The sequence below is a fragment of the Solanum dulcamara genome, chromosome 8 (genome assembly GCF_947179165.1).
Source record: "Solanum dulcamara chromosome 8, daSolDulc1.2, whole genome shotgun sequence".
In the NCBI taxonomy this organism is placed as follows: Eukaryota; Viridiplantae; Streptophyta; class Magnoliopsida; order Solanales; family Solanaceae; genus Solanum; species Solanum dulcamara.
In genome coordinates, this window is record NC_077244.1 from 73,617,099 (window position 1) to 73,642,051 (window position 24,953).

Here is a 24,953-nt window from a genome sequence, read left to right on the forward strand (position 1 = left end):
AAGTCTTAACCATTTAGAGAGTGATCGAGAGAAATTTTTAATTGGGAGCCATTCTTTTGCAGCTAGAACGAACCGCACTCTTTCGTATACGTCAGGAGTCCATTGATGAGAAGGGGCTGGGGAAAGCTTGAACCCAATTCCTACGGTAATGAATATGAGCGCAATTGAAATTCCTGGGGAGTTATACATTTGTGTATTGATAAGACCGTTTAACTGACCGAACTCGCCAAAAAAATCACAATAGAAAAAGTTCTTGCTGAGGGATTTTTTTTCTCAGTTTCTCTCAGGGATTTTGGTTTTTAGTGTCGGGGGATCACTTCCTCTTCCGGGCCCTTCCAACCCATCAAACTCCTTCTCGGAAGATTCGTTTGAGCTCCAGGTTCTCTTGGAACCTTTTTTTGAAAAAGAAGGAGAATCGCCAAGTTGTTTCATCCTACTACTTTGGTTCTTGTCTGAGTTCTCATTCAGCACCCTTCATAACTGAACAAGGACAGCAGGGATCTACCTCAGTTCACAAAGTTTTCCAAGAAACTTAGCACGCTAGCCTTGTGCAATTTTTTTGGATCCTAATACCCTTAACAGAGGCCTTACCTTGAAAAATTGGTCGTAATATTCCATAGAGATTTTAAAACCTTTTAAATGGATACAAAAGAATTACTTTGTAAAAAGATATTAAACTTGCTCAAGTATTAGTAATAGATACACAGCAAATGGAATTTAGAACAAGAAAAAAGGAACTAACAAGTAACATCAACTAATGATGTCAAATTTCAGAACTTATATTAGATACAAGTTGCTGCGAAAAAAATTATACTCCCTCCGTCTCAATTTATGTGGCACGTTTCGAATTTCAAGATTCAAAAAAGTCTATCTCTGACCGTAAATTTTTCACATATCATTTAAATATTTTGAATTGTCTATTATTGTAACTGATAGTATTTTTTACGTAGTTTACAAATACATAAATTTTATTTCAAAAAATTTGAAGATTACATGCACAAATTTACGGTCAAACTTAAATTGTTTGACTCTAGAAAAAAGAAAAGTGCCGCATAAATTGGAATAGAGGGAGTACAAATTTGTTAAAAATTAATCGCTTAGTAAAAGTTGTTAGGCTAGCTGTTGATAGAAATATGAAAGTACTATAATCAACACCTTGAAAATCATCCAAACTCCAATCACATCTTATTGGAATTTCTTGCCATAACATGTGGTACAGACAAAACCCAGGTATCATAAATTGCACAACCTCTTCACTAAAATCTATTTGAATGAAAGATCTAGAGCTCAATTATTAACTAATGTACTTAAGCAAGGAACTGAACACTTTATGAGATACTTATCTTCTTAAATCTGTACACAAGAGACTCTATTGACTTTTGTATCCTGGAGTTTTCTGTTTGTTTCACTGCCTTAGAAGCTTGATGCAAACTTTGGATTCCACGACCCAAACAGGCAATTGAAGGAGCTGCTGGAAGAGATTCAGCAGCACATTCTATTCCATCTCCATACACAAGCAAACTCGCACAAGTAGCTACACTGCACCCAAAGGTAGCCCATGGCAGAAAGCCAACGGGTCGTACTCGGTGCTTCCTCATAATTTCATAGAATGCCGTTCTCATGGCTGAGATGCTAGTTTTCTCTGCAGAGGCTATAACGCCGTGCGCCACGGCACGGATTTTCTCTGCAGAAGCAGTTGCCTTAAGGACAGATGATTTGACACCAGAACTCGCCATTGCAGGGCCTACTACGTTTGACTTTCCAAATGCAAGAGCAAGGGCCTTTTGGGTTTGAGTCATCATGATTTTTAGAGAAGCAGGGACTTTGAAGGTAACAACCTTCAATATTGTAGATGCAGGAACAACTTTAGAAAACGAAGAAGCTCCTAAAACTGCTGTTGCACCAGCCCCAACAGCTACCACTGGCTTAACAGCTAGTAACCCTTTTTTGTCACTTTGGCTCGAATTGTCCCCATCGTTTTCAGAGTCAGTGACCAGCTGCTCAACAATTTCCTTGACTTCCTCAGGTACATTAATACTCCAGTGCTTCCTTAGTCCAGCTAAACCACTGGCATCTACTACTGCAACTATTGATTTGAACTTCTCGGTCTGGCTTCGGAGGGCCTGTGCAAGAAGGGCATGGGACTTGTCCTCAATAGAAAGCTCAGAAAATTTAGTTGTATGACACCCCATTTTGCTAAGTGGGAGTCGACCAGCATTGTTCAAAGCTATTCTCAACCCTTCAACTGCAATCTTGAAGGCATAAACCTCAGAAAGGAGATTTGTATTTACAGCATCTCCATTACAAACATCATGAAACAACTTTTGAGCACAAGCTAGAGATCTTCCTATAGAGGGAATATCAACAAAAATATTACATAGATCCACGAGCAATGGATAAACTGTCTGTGCAAACTGTGGTACTTGATAATTCAACTGTTGCTGAATATCCTCGGATCCAATATTCTGTAAGGAACCTGAATTGACCAAATGCGATGACAGCAGCCTTACCATCTGAGACTGAACATCATTTGTAACACGAAATCCACGTGAATTTGCCGACACCATTAACCCCGTTCTTAGAGGAACCAAACTATTACTAGCCTCTAAGCCAAACACTCCAAACCTATTCTCATAACCCTCCTCCAAACCAAACACTCCAAAATTATTGTTGAACCCCTCATCCCCCACATCGGAACACTCACTAGATGTGCTGCATTTAACAAACGGTGACTCGAGCAACAAGAAAGCCGAACCAATCTCTTCAGCTGCTTTCTTGGCAGCAGGCAAATGCCCATCAAACCCAACCCCAAATATCTCTCTCAAAACAACTCGTCCCGCCACATTCTCATACTTCTCCTTATTAGTTTTATGCACAAAACACCTCTTCAACACCTCAATGGACGAAGTTGGTACCGACTCCTCCGACTCCTTGAAATCACCACTATCACTCAACCCAAATTCCTCTTTTTGATGACTATCTACTGAATTACCCACTTGGACAACTACAGCCTCAGGCTTAACTTCCCTAATTAGACACTGGGCATCTACAGCAGATCGCTCAGATAAATTCTGCACACACAATACGTATATAACAGCCTTCGATTTAGGTTCTTGAATTGCGTAAACGAACTGTTTGGTACTTTCGGGTATTGCTAATTTCCTCACAAACCCATCTGAAATTCTCAAATCATCGGGGTTTAATACAGAAAAAGGCCACAGATTTTGCAAATAGCTTAAACCCCACATGACCATTAATAGCTCATGCATCAAGAATCGATTAAACCCACTATTAACATCAAGAAATTAACAGGAAATTTAGCTTTAATGGACTTAATACTGGTTAATCATATACAGAAAAAATGGCTAAAAAGGGTGTAATTATGGAAGAACAGAGAGAGAACCAGAAGGGTTACCTGGCGTTGATGAAGAAAGTGGCAAATTTTTTTTGTGTGTTGAAAGGATGAAAGTATCTAATTATTAACTGAAGAAATAAAATACTCCAGAATTTTCTTTTGCTCTATTTTATTTTTTAATTTAATACAACTTTTTACTAATTAGGTCTAACTACAAAAAAAAATGGACAGAACTTGGTCATGGCCTTGTGATTAAAAAAAAAAATTGATCAAATAAATAATTAAATCATGTCAACTATAGATGTGAAATTTTAAGCTCTATCCGACGAACCAAATATAAGATTAAAAAAAAAAAGTATATACTACTTTGGACTACTCTAAATTTTAATCTCTTATGATTAACTTTGATCTCGATTTATGATTAACTTTGATCTCGATTTAAATTTTATTTAATATAAAAAATAACATGATCAATAATTCATTTTTGAATTTATTCATTTCTCGTGTTAAATATTGGAGAAAAGGAAAAAAATCTTTAAGAAATTAAATATAAAAGTAATATGAATACAATTTTAACATGTTTCAAGATAATTGATTTTATTTTTTTATTTTTATTTTATTTATTTTTTTGAGGAGGGGGGGGGGGGGGGGGGGGATTCTTTCATTCCCAAAAAACTCTATCCTCCTCTCCCATTATTCCCTTATGATCACCATGCTTTTTCTTGATATACAATAAAAAAAATTATCCTTTTTAAGGAAGACTTATAAGCTATATTTTAAATTGGAACAATTTATTTATTATAATTTGAACAATGTTAGTATGCATTGTGTAGTTTGCAAATTATTACATAAGAGCATGAATTTTACCTTATGCGCATTCAAAAAATAGCGGTTGCGAAAAAAATAAATAATGATTTATAATATTTTTGATTTCTTAATTATTTATATATAAATTATAACTTTAAACTTTCAAATATCTGATTAAGTATATTCATCTTTAATTAGTTGGAATGTGCAATTTTGATTAGTTTGCAATTGAATAGTAATAAGTTTACCATATATAGATATCAAACATTTCAAAACAATCTAAAATATAACGTTCCTACCTAAAAATAACTACAATACACATTTTAATTAATTGAATATTAAATACACTTCATAAGATATTACAATAATTAAAATATGAATTTAGTGATAGTCAAAGAATAAAAAGTGTAATTATCCTAATTCGTTGAGTTGTCAAATATCATCATAGTAACCAACACGAGTTGTCAAATATCATAATGGTAACCAATCCCTCCCCTCCCCCGCGCCCAAAACAAAAAAGTTCTAATGCTACAAAAGAAATAAGAGTCCGTTTGGATTTGCTTATAAGTTATTTTTAGTTTTTTGAGTGTTTGGTTGATCAATTTAAAGTAATTGGTGCTTAAAATAAGTCCCAAAAAATAATTGAGTTTGTTTGACTTAGCTTATCTAAAACAGCTTATAAGCTGCTTAAAAAAACTTATCCAAACAAGCTCTAAATCAGTGCATCCAGGACATGAGATTAGACTTTACCACACAAATTAAGCTTAATCAACGAGATTTAGATTCCGTTTGAATTGGCTTATAAGTGGTTGAAAACAGCTTTAACAACTTTTTTTAGTGTTTGACTGATCAACTTAAAGTCATTTTGTGCTAAAAATAAGCCCAAAAAATAATTAGATCCATTTGGCTTAACTTATATAAAACAGCTTATAAGCCAAAAAAAATTGGGCTACCCAACTTATTCTTTTTTGTCTTATAAGCTACTTTCAGCTTATAAACTATTTTAGATAAGTTAATCCAAACAGGCTTTTAGACTTTTCCACACAAATTGCATCAAAATTTGAGTCATCATTAATGTTGATGGCTGACGATAATAATAAAAATAAAATGTCTTTTACACTCTGTTTGGGTGATTGTTATATATTATTTCATAATGTATTATATTGTATTATACTATATTATTTTAATAAATATAATATTTGGATGGATTGTATCATTCTCTATCTTTAAATAATGTCAAACATCAAAAATTTGAATGATAAACCTGCAAGAAAAGTAGGGTATGAGGTAGAACAAGTATAAGAAGGTACACTAAACAATAAAATAAGATTATTAAAAATAAGTAAAGATAAAAGAAAAAATTACGCGACTAAGCAAATATATACTACTTAATTATTTACCATAGCTGTAGTTGTAAATAATTACTGCTCGCCACTAACCTTTCATTCGATTTACATGTGACCACTTTCGAATTTGTATACCCATCATATATTATCATATTTTCCATTTTCTCCATCTATATAAAGTAGTCTTTCTCTCGCTTGCTGATTCCTTTACTAATTTTTCTCCTTAGTTCACTCAAGCACAATTAGATTTTAAATTTTCAAAAGTTCAATGTCTCCCTTTTAGATCGTGCTCCCACAATTTCAGGCAACTTCTTGCGATTTTATTTATTTATTATTTCTCTTTTGATTGGTTTATTTTTTTGTTTTTTGATTTGTGTTTGTATATTACACTGATTTCTTTTAGTTTTTCAGTTATCTCTTTAAATTCATACAAAATCATATATGAACAAATTCATTTCAAGATAATTACTCAAGGTATACAAATGCATGCACAAAAATTGGAGGATTTCTCATCTTTTTCTTTGGATCTATCTCAAGAATTTTAAGATATTGTAGGATCTCTTGCTAAATATCGAGTTAATCAACAAGAAATTAGAATAAAGTATCGGAATAACCCTGCGAAGATGCAACAAATAAAAACAAAAAATGAGAGGAATAAAAAGAAGACAATTCAAACGAGAATTTGATTTAAAAAAACAAGTGTAAGGTAAAAGAAATTGCATGTACAAGTAATGAATCAAATCATCTGAAGAAAAAAATGTCCAATCCGAGTCAATGGACTAACAAGATAGAGAAAATCGTGAAGTATTTGTATATGTTTATGTTTGATTTGTATATGTATCACTAAATTTGATGATTTTTTTGTATATAAACATATAATTTGTATTCCGCCTGATTTGTATATATTACATAATTTTTAATCCATCTACGAATTTTATGATTATGATTTAGATATACTAGCAATTATACAATATAGCTATTATACTCATACAATTTCATTATTTGTATATGTTTATCCTTGATTGTATATCTCAAACAAGTGTAGACACATACAAATAGCATTATAGCAACTCATATTTTGTATAACTCGTTTTTGTAGTTCACATTTGTATATTATCAAGACGCATACATTATCGCTTCTAGTTGTATAATTTCAACATTTTGCGAATGTTTTTGTATACACTCTATATGTGAATGATTTTGTATACATTTGATTTGTATATCTATCTATTTTTTAATCCATACGTGAAAGTGGTAGTTCCTCTATGCATATTTTCAGCAAGTATACATTTAGCTCTTATTTGTATAATTTTAGGATTTGCATAAATCAATCTGATTTCTACATAATTTTAAATAAAGACAAAAAATTAATTGGTATAAATATTTGGCTATGTTTGCATTATTATATTTCAAATCTTTACTATTTTTGATAAAAAATGCCTTCTCTTGATTAAGATTATATGCGATATAAATTTAAATTAATTAAGTTTCAATACGAAAAATAAAATCATATGGGACAACAACTGGATCGAGTCCAACTTTGTCTCACAAAAAGCAACTAGTAAAACTAAAACCTAAACCTACTTTTTTTTATGAATTAAATGATGTTTTGCTAAACAAGTTACGAGGAAACAAGTAAGCCGCCAGCCAACAGCCACACTGAAGTCACGTGCCTATTTTGCCTCACACGTGTCTCCCTATAGAAAATGACACCTCTGTTCTCCTGAGTTTCACTGTTGAGTTTTCTGGGGGCAACAGCGACATAAAGATCTTTGATACAATTAGCATTTTCCGCAGTTTGATTTCATTAATACTACTACTTTACTCTTATTCTTCGACTGGGTCTCCTGTTTCTTGATGTTCATCTACGCGCCTTCTTCATCAATCTCCATCGGTAATACTTTTTGATCCAAAAGACAGAGGACCCAAAAAGTTCTCTTTTTTCTTTTCTTTTCCAAGAACCCTTTTTTTTGTGCCTTATTAATTTTATTCAGTTCAATTTTTTGTGGGGTTGACTTTTATTTGAATGATTAGCAGCCATTAGCAATAAGTTTGATTCTTTTGGGTGGGGATCGTGTTATTTTCTCTCTTGTGTTGTCATGGAGGTATTATCTTTTGATGTATGTGGAAAAGGAGGTATCCTGTCACTTTAGCTCATTTCACGCCCATTAAGAAAAATATTAGGTATAGTTTACTAAGAATTGAGCACTATTAACGAGAAGCAGTTCTTTAATACAAGGGTATAGTTTCATAAACATACTATTTTTTGTCTTGAATTCATAAGGTGACAATTTTTTTTGTTGCCAAAGTGACACTTATTTTGGGATAGAGGGAATAAATTTTATTGTAATGGTGGTTGTTTGTCTTAACTATATTGACTTAGAGGTACTTATTACAGTGTAAAAGTATGGATTTTAGTTATATACTATTTTCCTATGGTCATTCATCATTAACTTCAAGGAAATTCACCATTAGTCAATTTGAACCCTGTAATGGATCCTCCAAAAATGCACTACTTTTGGAGGATCGTACATACACTTGTCAGTGTATTTGAAGAATCTGAGCAACATATGTTTTAACAACCTACTGATTAGCTATTTAAGAAGTATTTTTTTTTCCCTGAGCTTTAACTGCACTCTGGTTGCTACCCTGGAGGATTTTCTGGTTATAAGCCTGTGCATAGAGTTTTAGTTGTTAGAATGTCAGTTCCACCAAATGATAAGTTTTGCTTTCTAAATCTAGAGGGCTAAGAAGAATTTGTGAGAACAAAAAATTCTGTGTTTCTTCCTTCTACATATATCTACAAATGAATAATTTTGTATATCATTTGTTTTTTTTCATTGCTTGAAACCCAGAAAAGAGAAGGACGCTCTTTGTTATTAGTTGTTTCAAGTGTCAAGGTTAACTGAATACCAAATACCTTGCAAGCGCACTACTGCATATGGTGTAGCTACTAATGTACCATATTTTTGATCTCTTTATTTGGTGTTTAATGATGCGTACAGAGAGTATTAACATTCTTGATTGGCAAGGGTAGGTTTGGTAGGTGGTACCGTTGTGTCTCTTCTGGACCTTCTGAAAGAAAAAAACAGAAGAGCTTGGAAGAAAAGACATTTATTGAGTTGCGGAGTTAGGTTCACGTGATGAGTGCTCTGTTCAAATTGTTTGGAGTCATTCAGCCTAAGTTACTGTTCCTGATTTTACATTTAGACATATTTGATCTGATTACCTAAGTAAAATTTAGATGAAAGAAGCTTACTTGTTCACATGATCTTAACGAGGAGATGTGTCTTCATTAGATGTTATCATTTCTTTTACTTTTTGGGTTTTATGTGGTCCTTAGTTTGTCTTTTTCTCTAAAGATATTGGCAACTGTTCTAGGTCCTTCGCAATGTTTCATATGTCATGCTGATAGAGGTAGTTGCTCAGCATCATTTGGAGCTACAAGCAATTGGATCAAACCATCAACTGAGGTTCAGAGATTCTCTGACCATTCAGGTATAAGGTACATAACTTGAGAATCTATTTCCCATAAGGATTTAGGGTACTCGACTTGACTAATATTTCTGAGCCCCTGTGTTTCTGCTGCTTCTTGATCTACTTACCTTCCATAGTTATTGGTGTTTGTCGTGTCAAATTCTTTTTTTTTTCCGGAACTCCCAAGCCAAGACATCTCGTTGGAACAAATATGACTTTGCTCTTGGAGACTGGTAAGAAGTAAGAACAAGATCAGATGATCTTAATCTTCTTGCCCTAGTTAGGAGCAATCTTGATTTATCCCGTTCCAATCCTCAATGTTTTTTTGTTTGCTAAATTATGAGTCAATCTTGGTATTACAAAATCCTAGTTCAGCAAGTCTACCCATATTCCATACTTCTGTGGCTATAGAATATTTGACATTTTTCTTGGCAAATGGATATATAGAAGGCTGTACAGATGAAAGTGATTCAAATGACTAGTTAGACAGAGTAGCTCCTTGATCTCCGTGGAGTTGGTATTTCCAATCCAAGTCATCAACCTACCACCATTTTCGACCCGCAGGCTATCACCAACCATTACCCCTATTATTTACCATAGTTTTCAAAAAAAGAAAAAAGAAACCTCTGAACTTTTCACCTTGTTTACTGAAGGAAAAACGGGGACATTGGAATTTGGGTTTGGGGTGGGGGGTCCTTGCTGGGGAGCTTGCAGAGGTTGTCTTTGAGGGGCTCATTGGACTTCCCATGCAATTATTTTACTTTTGCAATTCTGGTTCTACCATAGTTTGACTTTTTTCAGATTGTGTTCTTATATATGTGCTCCTCCTGTATAGTTTCAGGACTGAGAACCCTTTCTTCGGAGCTGCACAATCACACTGGCTTCCTGTAGGACATGAGATTAGCCTTTCAAGACTTTCAGTTGCAGCAGATTACCCAGATTCTGTTCCTGATTCCCCTAACTATGTCGGCAACAGTGGCTATCACCCTCTTGAAGGAATGCGGAACCAGAGAAGAGTTCGGGATACTGAACTCTCAGCTGCTGAAACAGCAAGGACAACTGTTGAGGTTTGCGCTAATATATGCTATATAAATTAGATCTTATTCATTCAACATGCAAGTGGAGAAAAGTTTGAACGGTAGAAGTATGATTATATATCTTTTGGATGGTTCAGATGGGGTGTTTTTTATTTCTAATTGCAGGCTAATAGCAATGCTTTGTTGATATTCCCTGGCACGGTTCACTGTGAACCTCACGAACAAGTGTCATGGGCAGAATTTCAGTATGTGATTGATGAATATGGAGGTTTGGCTGCTTCTGTTGTAGTGTGCCTCACAATGTTGTAATTTGATCCTTTCCCTTATTATGTTCATAGTTGATGGTTTGCCTTCATGTGTTCAGACATATTCTTTGAAATTTATGATGACAAGAATATCTTGCGAGATCGTGATGCAAGTAATCCCGTGGTACAGATTTCTACTTTTATGGATATTTTGTCTTTCGTGGTTAATATCAAGATCATGGTTGAGCTTTCTGTGTTCTCGTTAGACATTGTGATTAGTATTTTCATGTACCTATTAAAAAATTGTGATAAGTATCTTCATAAGCATGTCCTCTGAATTCACCTAGTTCTTAGTTATGCAGTGCAGTTATAATCTCTTGGCGTCTTATTTGGCTTTGTGTCATATCTCTATTAGTTATTGTCTTAAGGATCATACATGAACCGATGAGATCGCTAACAACCAACACTTTTATACCTTGGGTTGCTTAAATTAATTGTCAATTCATCATTTCTAAGGTTACTCTTAACAATTAGTGATCAATTCTTTCTGGAAAATTCTCTATTAACTGTAGATATTCATCACCTAAATTTTACTGTTGATGAATGCCAAGCTATATTCTTGATTCTAACCAGTCTCGTTAATCCATGGTTAAAAAGAATTCAATTTCCCAAGTTCTGAGTTAAAAATTACCACTGAAGTAGTCCGAACTCAAAAACCTCGAATAGCCCTTTGGGTCACCTTCTAGAGTGATGTGAATGGAGAAATAATTCTCTTCCAAATTCCCAAACCCCACTTCCTTAGAACCAAAACTTGAGTTTCTATGCGATTTTGGGGGTGGAGTGAGTCCTAGAACCCTCCTATGGATGTTTCCAAGCAGTAAGAATGAAATAAGAAATAACCCATGGGCGCCGTGTCTTTCCCTTTAGAAAGATTTCAGCAACTGACTTAAGCATGACTGCATTTGATCTCAGGTCATATGATACATCTTTTGTGTATCCCTCATTCCTCTCTTATCTCTTGTGTTGCGATTACACCTCACGTGAATCAGATTTCCATTTCCGTTGCACCAGAGATATTCAAGTGTTCTCTTTTTCTACTCACGACCTAGTCCGACCAACTTGAAACAAATCCGAATCATGTTTAACAGGTTCCAAACATTTTAACATCCAGTAACATACACAAATATTGTTACAACAACAACAACAACAATAACATACCCAGTGTAGTCCTACAAGTGGGGCATACACAAATATTGTTACAACACATAACTTTACTTTATGCACACAATAACATGTGACACATACAATGTGCACCAAACCAGTTGGGTATCATGACTTTTAACGCCTTTAATCATTATAATGTTGAACCTGAAAATTGATGCATTTGGAAGTCCGTGTAAGAAATGACTAAACTATGTCGATGATATCTCACTTTTCCTCTTTGTACTTTTTCTTTCCGAAGGGATGTGATTGGATCAAATAGCTTTACGCTAGTTGTCAACCTACCGCAACTCCTGTATATCCAGACTAGGGATCGACTTAAGAATACGAAGCTCACACAGTCGGACTTAATGGCTTCAATATGTTTTTCTTCCCTTTAAATATTATTTCCTCCTATCAATATATTAATGAAAGTTCTTCCTCAGGCTTTATATGAGCTGGCTAGTGTCTTGTTTTGACATTGAAAAATTGAATTAAACTTGTCTTGAGGTTGATAAACAGCTGTTAAAGAATGTAGCTATGTGGAATTTGAGTCGTAAGTGTAGATCAGTAGTGAAATATGAGTCTGTAGGTCAGTGCTGAAATCTCTACTGTCCCTATTTTACTGGATTATTTCAGAATGCATTGATTGGAATGGATTTCTCCCAATACGAGAAGAGGAGGGCAGAATCACCTGACGACATCAATTTAGCTGGTGATTCTATTGATGATACTAATTTCTTTGACAATTACTTCGAGGTGAGTAAACAACCACTGCAGTTTCACTATATAATTCGGCCGATTAGTCTTAGCTTATTCTTATGCTTACTTGTTTCCTTGTATTTGTTTTTTGCAGGTCGATAGTTCTGAGATGTACGACTATCAAGTTGATTGGGGAATGCCAGATAGTTCTAGCGTGCTTCACCCAATTTATTTTGCTAAGTGCTTGACTAAGGTGGTTTTCAATTCTTTTAGCAACTCTCCTCCTTTTGTTAATAAACTATTACTTGTTCCAAGCTCTATTCTAGTTCTATTCTGTAAATGACATTTATAAGCCTATGTTTTAATTTCTCAAATCTTGTTCTTTGCACAATTATGAAAGAAAATAATCAAAGGAGCATATACATAAGAAAAATCCAGATGACATCACTACAACATCTTATTTCTTTTAATGAGTACATCTCAATCCAAACTAGTTGGGGTTGGTTTATTCAAAATATAATAAACACACTTTTTTATGCTCTAAAGCAGAATATGTAAAGTCTCGATTTTTGATCCCCAACCTTCTTCTGTATTAATGAGTTTGGGTTTCATGTATTTTTCTGGGAAAATATTGAAGAAATCAACACAAATTTTAAAACAGGAGGCGTAGCTGTTTTTAAATATTATATAAGAAAAACATTCATGCATAAAATTGGAGGAACTTTTTGTATGAGCAACTAAATCACATTTTTACCGAATTAACAACGTTTTTAGAGGAGTACGCCATGCTAATGTGCCTTGGATGATCCACATCTCAGGGGTGGGATCCTTCATTCACATTTTTTTCCACCAAGAACATCATGAGCTGCCCCTTAATAAAACCAGTTGTTGCTGATACCTTCTTCTCGGTTCCTTCTTCCATAAACAGAGCTCAGAGAAGGAAGAGCTAAGAGGGCCCTATGGAGAGTGGGCACGATAACTGGTACACCAGAGGTGCGTCCTTCCTCCTTCCTGGTCCTCTCGTACTCCGTCGAGATTACTGCCTTAGCCCTGTCCTATCATCTGTGTAATGGAGTTCGTAAGGTGCTGCTTTTCGCAAATCCCAGCATACCCCAGAACCTCTTAACATTACACCATTGAATCCCCAATCCTTTGCTTGCTGTGCAGTGACAGTACCAATCTCGATCGAGAAGACAAAACACCAGATACTTTTTTTTTTACATATGCATTTTTAGAAATCTTCTCAAAGTAATTATCCAATTGATGAGATCACTAGTTTTGCTTATTTTAGTTGACCGTATAATGGAAGTTTGGAAGTTGGAACACAGAAGAATATATTTCTTTTTCCTTTTTTTTCTTCTTTTTTTTAAGGTGGAAGTTGGAATATGAAGTACGTACCTAGGAGGGGACAGACAATGCTTGTTTTAAGGATGTAGCTCAAAGTGAAGCTCTCAATAACACTGTGTGATGAATATAAATATTAAGATAGCCTTCACAAGAGGAAGACTAAATTACCTTGTTGCAAAGAGATTGGTGGTTTCTTGGGGCCACAATCTAACCTGAACAAGATCGGTCCTATAGGCTCATAACAGTGTAACCTTGATTTCTAAGGAGACAGGAACCAAGTCTGGTGGAGGAAATATGGCCATTAGACTAGAGAATGATTAAACCATAATCTCCAAGTCATGGAGCTGCAGAGATTCACTCTCAACCCCAATCTTGGTGTGCTGGAGTGGTCTAATTTTTTTTTGATAAACCCGGTGTCCGGGCCAGCTTGCGTATACCTCAACTAATTCCACGGGATACCTGCCACTTCGCACCAACAAGAGGTACCAGATAACTCTGTCCACCAAGGCTATAACATATTGAAAGAAATCACCTAGTGTTTTTGTCTCTAATAGGATTTGAACCCGAGACCTTATGGTACACAGAGTTACCTGGTATCTGTTGCTGGTGGGAGGTGGGAGGTGGGAGGTGGTAGATATTTCGTGGAATTAGTCGAGGTGCACGAAAGCTGGCCCGGACACCACAGTTATAAAAAAGAAAGACATTGAGGTGCAAAGGTTCCAATCAAGTAAAATGCAACATGCAATAGAAAGTACAATAAAAATCTTCTAGCGAACTACACTAAAGTTCTTGGTACGTCTTTTTGTATATTATATTATTCCTTCTCTCTTTGGATAATGATCTTTCCCATTAGGAGCTAGTTTTTGGGACCCATCTTAATTCTTGGTTTACCTGATATTGGGCTTTCATATTATGTTGTCCAAACTCTAGTTAATAGGCCTAGGCGTGCAACGGGGGAGTGTTTAGTTTGTCTCTCATTGGTTGTGGGATGGGATTTGGTCTCCTTGTATGGTTTTGGGTAATCCCCTCACCTCATGAGCTAACTTTTCATGTTGAGTCAAGTTCAGGCTAGATTTTGATCCCCCATACGTGAGATACTGTGTGAAGTATGGCTTTACAGAAATAATGTTTGCCCAACTTTTGGATCATACATTGGTACATTAAACTTAAGCTTCTTTAATGAATTTTGCATTATATGGAATATGCTCAAACGTTACGCTACATTTTCATTGTATTCCGTTCTAAAGTTGATTTTTCTGAATAGACATTGTCCAATTTGGTTCCTGTTAAGCCACAACCTATTTTGTGTATTTCATAGGCTGTTCACATGAAACATGCTAAGATGATGGATCATCCATCAAATGGCATTTCAATTTGGGGATGCCTCAAGCCTGCCTTCTTGGAAGAAGAATATTACGTGCGAAGGCTCTTCAGTGGCGATGAAGTAAGTGATGGATCCACCTCGGATTGGAAAGGTAAAGTTAAAAATTAAATCGCTTCACACCCAGAGGGATGCAGGGAATTTTCAAAATTCAAGGCTAGAAAATGTTATCTACGTTGTTTGGGTATCATAGTTTGTTATCTTGGGTATTTAAGTGGAGAAGGGTAGAAGGGATGACGCTCAAACCGTGAGTGGCGCATGGGGAATTCTCGTTTATTAAAAAAAATTGTTTTACTAAGAAGTGGAAAAAGTTTCTTCTGTCAATACCTTCATCTCAGGGATGATTGCTCGTAAGCATTATGCATGTCTATACCTTTAAATTGATATATGGCTTTAAGATGCAGAAGCTTTTAATTGCAATACAAAAATGATGATTTTGCAGTAGGGATTGAAGTAGAGACGCTATAATGGAGTCACTTAAAATGTACTTATAGAATAGGCTAACTTCGATGAAGCTGAAAGGGGATGTTCTGGTAACAAATTATGAAATTTAGTAAGTTCTCGAGGGCTGTTTAGACTACGGATTTTGGTATTTTTTCAGGTTTAGTTTCAGGTTTTTGGAGAGCATAACCAAAAGGGATCAGAGTAGAAAAAGAGCAGGAATGATCTGAAAGAAAAGAGAGGAGATAGAGGAGGAAGGATCAAAAGATATTTCTCAAATATTTCTTTGTGCAAGCTGTCCTGGCTCCTGAAACTTGGAACTCGGAAGTATGCAAGGTACTTCTTTAGGAGATATTGGTGGAAAATAACAGAGCTACATGTGAGTCTTGAACTTGAGTTCAAGCAAAGACATGAATTTGAAGCATCATATCTTGACTTTCTTTGACCCCCTTCCTCCTATTAGGTCTTTTAAGTTAAAATTCCCTTCACTTAAACCCACCTTTGGGAGAGTTTCTCTACAATTCCTTTAACAAAAATGCGCCTTATCCATTTAGCTACTTTGAGAAGAATATTACTAATCCTTAAAGTTAGAACTTTATAGAAAAAGTTACAAAGCTTTACTTTAAATATCCCATAAACGAAGGTATATTTTTTTTTATGACAAATAAATAAAGGTATATTTGAATTTATATTTAGGCTTAACAGCACCTTTAGCAAAGATATCAATTGCCCTGAGGCCCTTGACTAAGTCATTTTAAAACAATGGTGTACCTCCACGAGGTAGGGGTATGGCCTGGGTACACCCTATCCTTCCATGACCCCACCTGTGGGATTACATTGGGTATGTTGTTGTTGTTGTTACTCCAACAGTGATAATATATAAGATGTGTGAATCAGAACATTGAAGGTTATGGGAGTCACTGCCCCAAATCAAGAGTGGTTATGTGCAGTATGTACCCTTATTTTTCTACATGCCATGGTGTCCCGGGGCTGCCTTGGAAAGAATATCGATCCAAACCTTCGCATCTTCCCTCTCATACAGTTTTCGACATCTTCTAGGTTGATGTAGTCAAAAGTTTTTGTTTTTGTTTTTAATCTCACAAGTTTTGAGTTTCTGATGCTGAACCTTGTCGTTCAAGCTTTGTGTGATAGGCTTCTAGCTTATTTTAAGATTGTTTTAGTACTACTACATTAAAAAAGACTAGTAGAGCTTGGGTACGGAGCCTACAGAAGAAACTAGCGAAAGTAACCAAGATACTGCAGAAACAATGGAGCAAGGCAATGGATAGAGTTATAAACAACCTAATCGAAACGAGTTAAGTGTGCCTTTTAAATAACAGTTTGAACATGAGAATTCTTATTCGCCTTGTATCTTCCATACATCTCAAATTAACTAGACGTAATACATTAGACCTTTCTGATACTGTCAATATTGTGCTGAAGAAGAGAGTAGGTATATAGGAAGTTATCATATGGTGAGGGTGCTGGAGGCTCCATACTTGCAATCTGTGATGACAATAGATGGAGCCTTTTTTTGTGTGTGTGTGAAGGGGGGGGGGGATGTGGTCAAGTTTTATTGATGAAGTACCAAGATAGTACAGGATTCAACACCATTCCATACATCAGACTATAAATGCAGCTTATGGAAAGCGATTGCATGGTGTAGCTTTATTTTTGGCATTCTTGCTATTCAAATAGGAAAAGTCTCTCTTCTTTTGGCAATGTATGTTGTGGGATTCCCACGGCTTTCTAGCATTGCGAATTATAAAGGTGCTCTGCTTATAATCTGCAGTTTCTAGGGGTTCAGTTTGGGAAATCGAAACTACTTTGGAATTTATTGAACTCCTTTACATTTTTGAGCTAGGGGGCTTGGTGTTGATCTCATTAATGGATAAGCTGTAAGTCATAACTTAATTAGTGATACAATCAATATATCCCATAGATATTTCTCAAAGTTATGATGGATGTCGTCGCACACAATGTGTTCAAATAAGCCCCCTCCCCCACCCTTCCAATATAAGAGTGTTTTTTTTTCCTACTTTGTTTTCATTCAAGTGTGCTGCCTGAGATGCTGTCCTTACCGGCGATAACCTCAAAATTGATGTTTTGGCTAAAGATGTTCATATTTTGACAGTAAACATGAAAGTGATTGGGTGAAGATGTGAACCAGATTCTGCAACAATTTGGGCTTTCTTAGTTCTCTGTGTGGCTATTCTGAGTGATCTCTTCTAGTAAAATAAAGTTTCTATTGGACGTTTAGATATTAGGAGGTCATTCTACATGTCTAGATGCTGGAATTGGCATTTCCCTTTGGCCGATTGTGAATGAAAAACAACAGTTTCCTGTTCTGTTTTATTTTTATTTTGTTTTATCTTTGGTTTACAGCAATATATCCTCTCCTGCCGAGGAAGTTGGAGTAGTTTCTTCATTTATAGTCTGTAACAACTGTAACTGCACGGTGCTTTTGCTTTTCATCATTTAATTCGCCTGCAAAAACTGTATCAGTCTGCGCTGTTAGCTATATGTCTGTTGATCATACTGCTTGCTATATGTCTGTTGATCATAGTTTAGAATGATCTCTTACTCTAGATCTCAGATCAATGTGTGACAGTGGCAGAGCTCTTGCCACAAAGAATCATGTACCTTTTCGAATTAAAGGTTTTTATTATGTTATCTGATTATCTATCTATTGATTCACTCCTTTTCTTTTCACAGATGGAGAAACTTTGAGCTTTAGTTCAAGATATGACAAGAGCTGCAGTTTGTCTTCTATCTACAGATTGGAAATCTTCAGAATCGAGCTATTTTCTGTATATGGTTCTCAGGTATGTATACTTTAAACTCATTTTGTGTTTGTAACAGGTCTCCAGCCAACGAAAATCAGATTCAGGTGAAGTTTGTTGATGCAACTTCTTTTTGTTCTTTCTTTTTTTAGATTATGACACGTATATTTGGTGTTTTATGCACAATCCATTTTAAGTGGCCATACACAGAAGATGGGGGTAGTAAGCTCGTCTATGGAAAGATGGAAGTGTGTAATAAGTCACTAAGTAATTTAGGTGTGTAAGGGGGAAATCTTGACGATTGAGGGAGTAAAGTATGTATTAAGGCTTTCTCTTTTGTCACATCTGACTCTTGCTATAATAGAGTAGTGCATATATAGGTTATCTAGTTTTAGGATTTCCTATCTGAAAGAACAGAAATATGGTAGAAGCATACAATGAGCGCATAAATGAGAAGATTATGTTCTTTGAAGTATTCTAGGACTGTGATAGGTAATAATGTCCCGCTCAACGTTCATCCTTCTTTTTGGTGCAGTTAGCAGTAAATTTGCATGACTTCCAGGATGCTGAGCCTGACAGTCTTGTACACTCAGTTCCAGCAATTGTAGAGTGGTTTAGGCAGCAAGGAATAAGGTGCAAATATGCGCTTAAAGCTCTTTGCAGAAAGAAAGGACTCCATGTTGAGGTACTGGTCAATTGATGCTGATGCTCAACTTTGATATGCATAGAAGTTCCAAAGAATTAGGTTGATCTAGTGTTGTTTCTATTGTTCTGAATGATGGTTCTTTTGTAACACTAGTTTGGACCATCAAATTTACTCTTATTCGCAAAACTCCATTTAGAAATTGAAATCTAGTATTTATGATGTAAATGTTGGCAGTTATCTCCATGTCCTTTTTTCCCACTTCTTTAACTTTTTCATTTTAATAAATGTTTGATTGATCATGTCGTGATATCTAATAGCTTATGTCTTATATTAGAAAAAATCAATTAAAAGTGAAATCATAGCTAAAATCCAACATTTTGCTCACGTAATAGCCCATTTGGAATTTTTCATATTTTGCGTATCAATCTTTGCAAACATCTAATATAACATCCACTCTTTTTGCAGAGAGCAAATTTGATTGGAGTTGACAGTCTTGGCATGGATGTCAGAGTTCTCTCTGGAACACAAGTATGGACTCATCGTTTCCCCTTCAAAGTTAGGGTAAGCAGTATAAAATACTAGACTTTAAATGCTCGGTGATGTGTAGTTTGTAAAATAATATGAAGTGAGTGGTCGGATGTTGTTTACGTGGTAGGGAGATGTATGTCAGTATAACTTAAGTAGAATTGTTTAATTTATTTATGCAAATATTGCTTCGGTGTTCTGGTAGTGGGCAAAGTAGAACTTGCATATCTAAAACAGGTTGAGAGACTACTTGCTAATGTGAAGTGTGTTACTTGGAATACCCGGTCCATGGCACACGTGATAGGAGCGCCTTTTTAGTGAAAACATCTAAAACAATAGACATAATCTGAGTCATGGGATTCACCAACTTGAGAATCTGTATCCATGCAAGCCGTTACATTGGCCATGATCATTCCTCCTCCATCTATATATCAAGATAAATGAATAGTGACCTTTTTATTTTTGGAGATTTTGTTGGTGAAAAACGTCCCTTTATGTTACATTTCTCTCTATACGACTAAGTTTATGCGAACACAAAAACATGATTTTGATTTTTTACTGTGGCTTCTCTGCAGGCACATTCAGAGATTGCTGCTGAGAAACAGATCCGGCAGCTTCTGTTTCCCAGGTCCCGTCGCAAGAAGTTTAGGAGTGCTGAAAGAGCTGGAGATTTGGACTCACTTTAAATTTGATCTTACTGTTTAGAAGCAGAGATGTTATGAATACACATATTATCTATATGTCACTAAATTCTTGTATGCAGTTAGTTCTCAGTCTTGATTTCTATAATGTTTTTCTATTAATGGGTTAGTGATGGATTTAAATTCTAATGATCAAGTTCCCTTTGATAAGATAAAAAGATGAAAGGTGAATAGATATGATTCTTGCATATGGAGATTTCTAGTTCAAATTGGGCATTACGTCTAAGTGGGCTTAAATATTTGTGAGACGTTTATTTCATATATTCATTTACACTTGGTTAACCACAAATAATCATTTATATTTGTCTAACCACGTTGAAGTGGGATGTGTATTTCAAATATTCAATCATGTTGAAGTGGGACGCTTATCTTAAATATTTAACAATCAGTTAGCACACTCGATCTAATTAACACTTTGTGTTTGGATGGTTGTTACCTATTGTTTCATAATATATCGTGTTGTATTGTTTTAATGAATACATTATTTGGATAGATTGTATCGTTTTCCGTCGTTATATACTGTCACACATTCATGATTCGAATAATAAAACTTACAAGAAAAGTAGGGTACAAGATAGAATTGTACAAGAATATGAGAAGAAAATATTAAGATAACGACGCAAACACATCAAATCAGTCATTACATAAAAAAAAACATTATAGTTAACTAACAATACAATTCAATATAAAGGGTAATAACCATCCAAACAAGGTGTAAAGGTTAAATATGTTGGGTCGGATGAAAATTACAATTTTCCCGCCACTTTTTAACTCCTAAATTTAGTGAGCAAACAAAACCCTAGCAGCCGTAGTTGCCATAGTTCCTACGCCTTCTCAAGGTCTCTCCAGTTTGCCTTTTGTCGGAGTCGTCGGAGAGAGAAACGGACGTTGAGAGTAGTTTGAAATAGGCCATGACTTGAGTATCACTCCCAGAAAGTTTTGCTAGAACTTTGCAATTCAAAAAAAAAAACAAATATAATTTTTGGAGTTTAGCACTTTCTGTCAACTTGTGCTTGTTAATTGAACAGAGACAGATTTTCTGAAATGGATGCAGACGAGATTGAGGAAGATGAGTTTGGATTTTCGAGAAACTATTTCCTTGCGAAAGAATTGGGTTCTTCTTCAAGGAAAAAATCTGCTCGGAAGCTCTCAGAAATCGATCTCGTTAACGAAGAGGTTTGTTTTTTGACTCCTATTAGTGTTCAAATATATATATACAGCTTCAGCTGATTGCACCAACTGTTCAAACACTACATTCATGCCCTGATGAAGTCGTTGGTATTAGTGACTTGAACGTGTATGTATTGGCTATTGTGCTATGGCTTTTTTTGATAGATGCCATCTGATTGTTTCTTCTGTCATCTATTGTCGTTCACTGAACTTGGCAATTGTCGGTTTGGTTCTTTGATAGACTGCCTTTTGATTATTTTTTTCTGTTATCTGACATCAAGCTATCTAATGTTGGCCAATCATTATGTTATAAAAACTCTTCTTTTATAGTATGTAGCATAGTCTGCTTCCTGGAAAAACTAGGAGAAAAGGAGAAAAAGAGTATCCTTTCTGAGAATACCTTTGCTAGACCCAAATAGATTGGATGACTCATTTAAGTAATTTTTATCACTTGATGTAATTTGAGAACATGCCCCATTTGTCCTATCTGCTGTATTTCAATCAATTCTATCGTTTGTAGAAATACAATCGTAGTGACATTTTCTTCTTCTTTTTCAGCATGACACATAATATTTCAGATAAGCTTAACTTAACAGCTCTAAATGCACACAAGTATTAGCTGTGAACGATGAACAGCCCTTTTATGTTAATGAGTGTGCTAAGAGGTTAGACAAAATTTGTGATTATTGTAATTAAGAAGAAAATAAGGGCCTATTCGTCATTTGATACCTTCAAAGAAGTGCATGAAGGTACATTTATAGAAGAGATGGACTACCTCAAAATGCGAGCTGTGATCATTTACGTGATAAACTATTGGCCATACTTGACCATTGAGCTAAGGCAATAAAGATACTATTGATGAAAAAGGCCACTGTACAATACCCGCAAAGTTGAGGGTTTATGCACAATCTCCAAATTATACTTCTTGTACAGGGTTGTGGTCAAACATGAGAAAGAAGTCCATAACAGTTATTGTTGCACACAGGAATTAAGAGAGGTGGCAGCTAATATTGAGCCCAAACATGAGAAAGAAGTTAATGATTTGATCAGTAGCTACAAAAGTTTGTATTCAAAATGGCTTTTCGTGCTAAGGTCAGAGTCCTGATGTATAGGTTTACTCTATGCTATGCTTTCGGATAAGCTTTTTAATTTGCCTTTTTTTTCATTAGCAAATTTAAACCAGGAAGGTATTCCTTCTTAAATTTTTACTAATTTCATCTGATAGGTGTGGCTTTGCACTTTTGATGTATGGCTTCGGATCAAAGAAAGCTTTGATTGAAGATTTTGCCACAAAATCTTTAACCGAGTACTCCGTCGTTGTCGTCAATGGGTATCTCCAGTCTATAAATCTTAAGCAGGTAATTATCTATTGTTTTTTTCCTTGTTCAAAAATGGTGCTTTCTTGGTACCTATGTTTTAAAAATATTGAGTAGAAAGTCTCAAACTCCACTTTGCAAATTTTCTGAAAAATGATGTTATAGGCACGTATATCAGGTCTAGACAGGTTACTGCAAGAGCACTCATCATGGTAGGAACATGCTTATTGAGCTGTGTTGGATTTGGTTGCAAGATTCATACTTTAGTGCGTTACAGGCTCACTGACATGGATTTTTAAGTTAGCACTGACAATATTTTGAAGATTATTGTTATCTGGTATTGTAATGCTAATGGCTTTAATGAGAGGGCTATAACTGAAGATTTCACATTGGCTTGCCCAATAAGATGGTTATGCCCAGACTTTACAACCCTAAAACAATTGAAATAGAATACCAGTGTTTCTCTTGGTCTGATGGAGGCTGCCAATACTTGAAACATATATATATATGGCAATAGTAATTTCCTTTTTCTTAAGTTTCTATACTTGTTCAAAATATCAACAACCATTGCAGCTTCGAGCACTCCCTCTATTATGATATCATATTCCAATATCTCTATGAGCAGCACATTACCCGTGTTGTTGGCACACAATGTTTCTGAGTAATACTAAGAGATCTGCTATTATTGATGTACAATTTCAGGTGGTGATAACACTGGCTGAGCTCCTCTGGGATCAGTTAAAATTGCGACGGAAGACTACCTCAGGAAGTCTGTGTAAAAGCCAACAACCATTTAATACCAGATCCATGTCTGACCTTCTTACTTTTCTAGACAGCCCAGACCTAGAAGTTGAGGAGTGTTTTGTTTGCATTCTTGTTCATAACATTGATGGTCCTGGATTACGTGATTCTGACAGCCAACAATGTCTTGCTAGCATTGCTGCCTGTTCTCATGTTCGTATGGTTGCTTCCATTGACCATGTCAATGCTCCTCTTTGTAAGGGCTCTCTGAACACATGTGTGCGCATTTATATAATTGGATATGGGAGTGTTTGTGGAAGTGTTTTCTCCATGTGTTGCATGTACTAGTGCAATTTGCTAATTTACGTGTTTAAATTTGTTAGGTGTAGTGCCTTTTGCTAAATGCTGCTTGAATATATATATATGTGTCACTTTAACTATACCATCTGATGCTGAAATGTCAAATTCTAGTTATTTCCCTTAATTATGTAAAACCTAATGGATGGTATTCAAACTCTGTTTATTATTTGCATGTCATATTGAAAAAGGTCTGACATTTGCTATATTGGCTTGTCATATATGCCAGTGTGGGACAAGAAGATGGTTCATACACAGTTTGACTGGTACTGGTGCCATGTTCCTACTTTTGCTCCATACAAGGTTGAATCAATGTTTTTTCCTTTCATCCTCGCCCATGGGGGCAGTGCACAAAGTGTGAAGACAGCTTCAATTGTCTTACAGAGTTTGACACCGAATGCTCAAAATGTTTTTAAAGTTCTTGCGGAACATCAATTGTCCCATCCTGATGAAGAAGGCAAGTTCTTTCATAAACTTTGGTTTCCCTTTTCTATCTCCATTTCCATGTATGTTGATGCATAGGTCTATGTGCTTTTAGTCATGCCTTAAAGTTGGACATGGTTCTTGTCAGGTATGCCAATCAACAATTTGTACAGTACGTGCCGGGAGCGGTTCTTGGTGAGCAGTCAAGTTACTTTGAATTCACATTTGACAGAATTTAAGGACCATGAGTTGATCAAAACCAAAAGAAACTCTGATGGTCAAGATTGCTTGTGTATTCCTCTTACAAATGAAGCTCTTCAGAAACTTATAGCAGAGATCATTTAATAGAGCTTCTAATACAAGAAGAGAAATTACTCAACAGCAAGTTTGATGCAGAGACAAGTTTAATGCATGGCAAACTTCATGTATAAAAAAGTGCACATCTCACTTGTGCGTAAGAGTTGACCTGGTCCTCAGCTGGCTTTTACTCAACATGTTAGGATATCTGTTGAATATGGAAAACCTATCAAGCATCTCACAGAGGGAGCAATAGCTTGGAATGTATTAAGTTTGTGGGTTTGTTAGATCGTCATGTAATGTCGCTATTTCTGTTGACCATCTTCTTATCTGGAGATTCAGCTATGTAAAAAGACTAATCTGCTTGGAATGTATTCTATTTCTGAGCATATTTTAAGAAGATTACACAATTCAACTAATTAGTGGTTACCACCTTTCAGCTGTAACCCCCAGACAATAGAGCCATAATATTATTATGCAGAATCAATTTTAAAGTAGTCATACATAGGAGGTATTAGGTTGAATGTGGGTGAATTCTGGCAAGCGGGGGAGAAAAGTATATATTAAGCAATTGAAAATGCTTTTGAATTTTACAGCTCACTGATATGTAGTAATAAAATAATATCCAGTGAGTGGATGTTAAAGTTTGTGAGGGA

The 24,953-nt window shown here is 35.5% G+C and overlaps 3 protein-coding genes across 3 annotated transcripts; 2 read left to right on the forward strand and 1 right to left on the reverse strand.

Annotated features, from left to right (window-relative positions):
• Positions 1–1,163: 1,163 nt before the first annotated feature.
• LOC129899003 (uncharacterized) lies at positions 1,164–3,467 on the reverse strand. Its single transcript, XM_055973737.1, has one exon. The coding sequence runs from the start codon at positions 3,267–3,269 to the stop codon at positions 1,329–1,331; it is 1,941 nt and encodes a 646-aa protein (XP_055829712.1). The 5' UTR covers positions 3,270–3,467; the 3' UTR covers positions 1,164–1,328.
• Positions 3,468–7,231: 3,764 nt separating this feature from the next.
• Positions 7,232–20,256, forward strand: LOC129899141 (uncharacterized protein At3g49140). The gene is made up of 12 exons (XM_055973963.1): positions 7,232–7,402; positions 8,890–9,013; positions 9,821–10,052; positions 10,188–10,290; positions 10,387–10,451; positions 12,107–12,226; positions 12,324–12,422; positions 14,835–14,991; positions 18,054–18,163; positions 18,657–18,806; positions 19,233–19,328; positions 19,868–20,256. Exons 1-12 carry the CDS (start codon positions 7,366–7,368, stop codon positions 19,976–19,978), a joined length of 1,404 nt encoding a protein of 467 aa, XP_055829938.1. The 5' UTR covers positions 7,232–7,365; the 3' UTR covers positions 19,979–20,256.
• Positions 20,257–20,733: 477 nt separating this feature from the next.
• LOC129898787 (origin of replication complex subunit 2) lies at positions 20,734–24,716 on the forward strand. The gene is made up of 6 exons (XM_055973465.1): positions 20,734–21,169; positions 22,149–22,255; positions 22,389–22,521; positions 23,182–23,476; positions 23,807–24,034; positions 24,149–24,716. The coding sequence occupies exons 1-6, from the start codon at positions 21,038–21,040 to the stop codon at positions 24,343–24,345; spliced, it is 1,092 nt and encodes a 363-aa protein (XP_055829440.1). The 5' UTR covers positions 20,734–21,037; the 3' UTR covers positions 24,346–24,716.
• Positions 24,717–24,953: the final 237 nt, after the last annotated feature.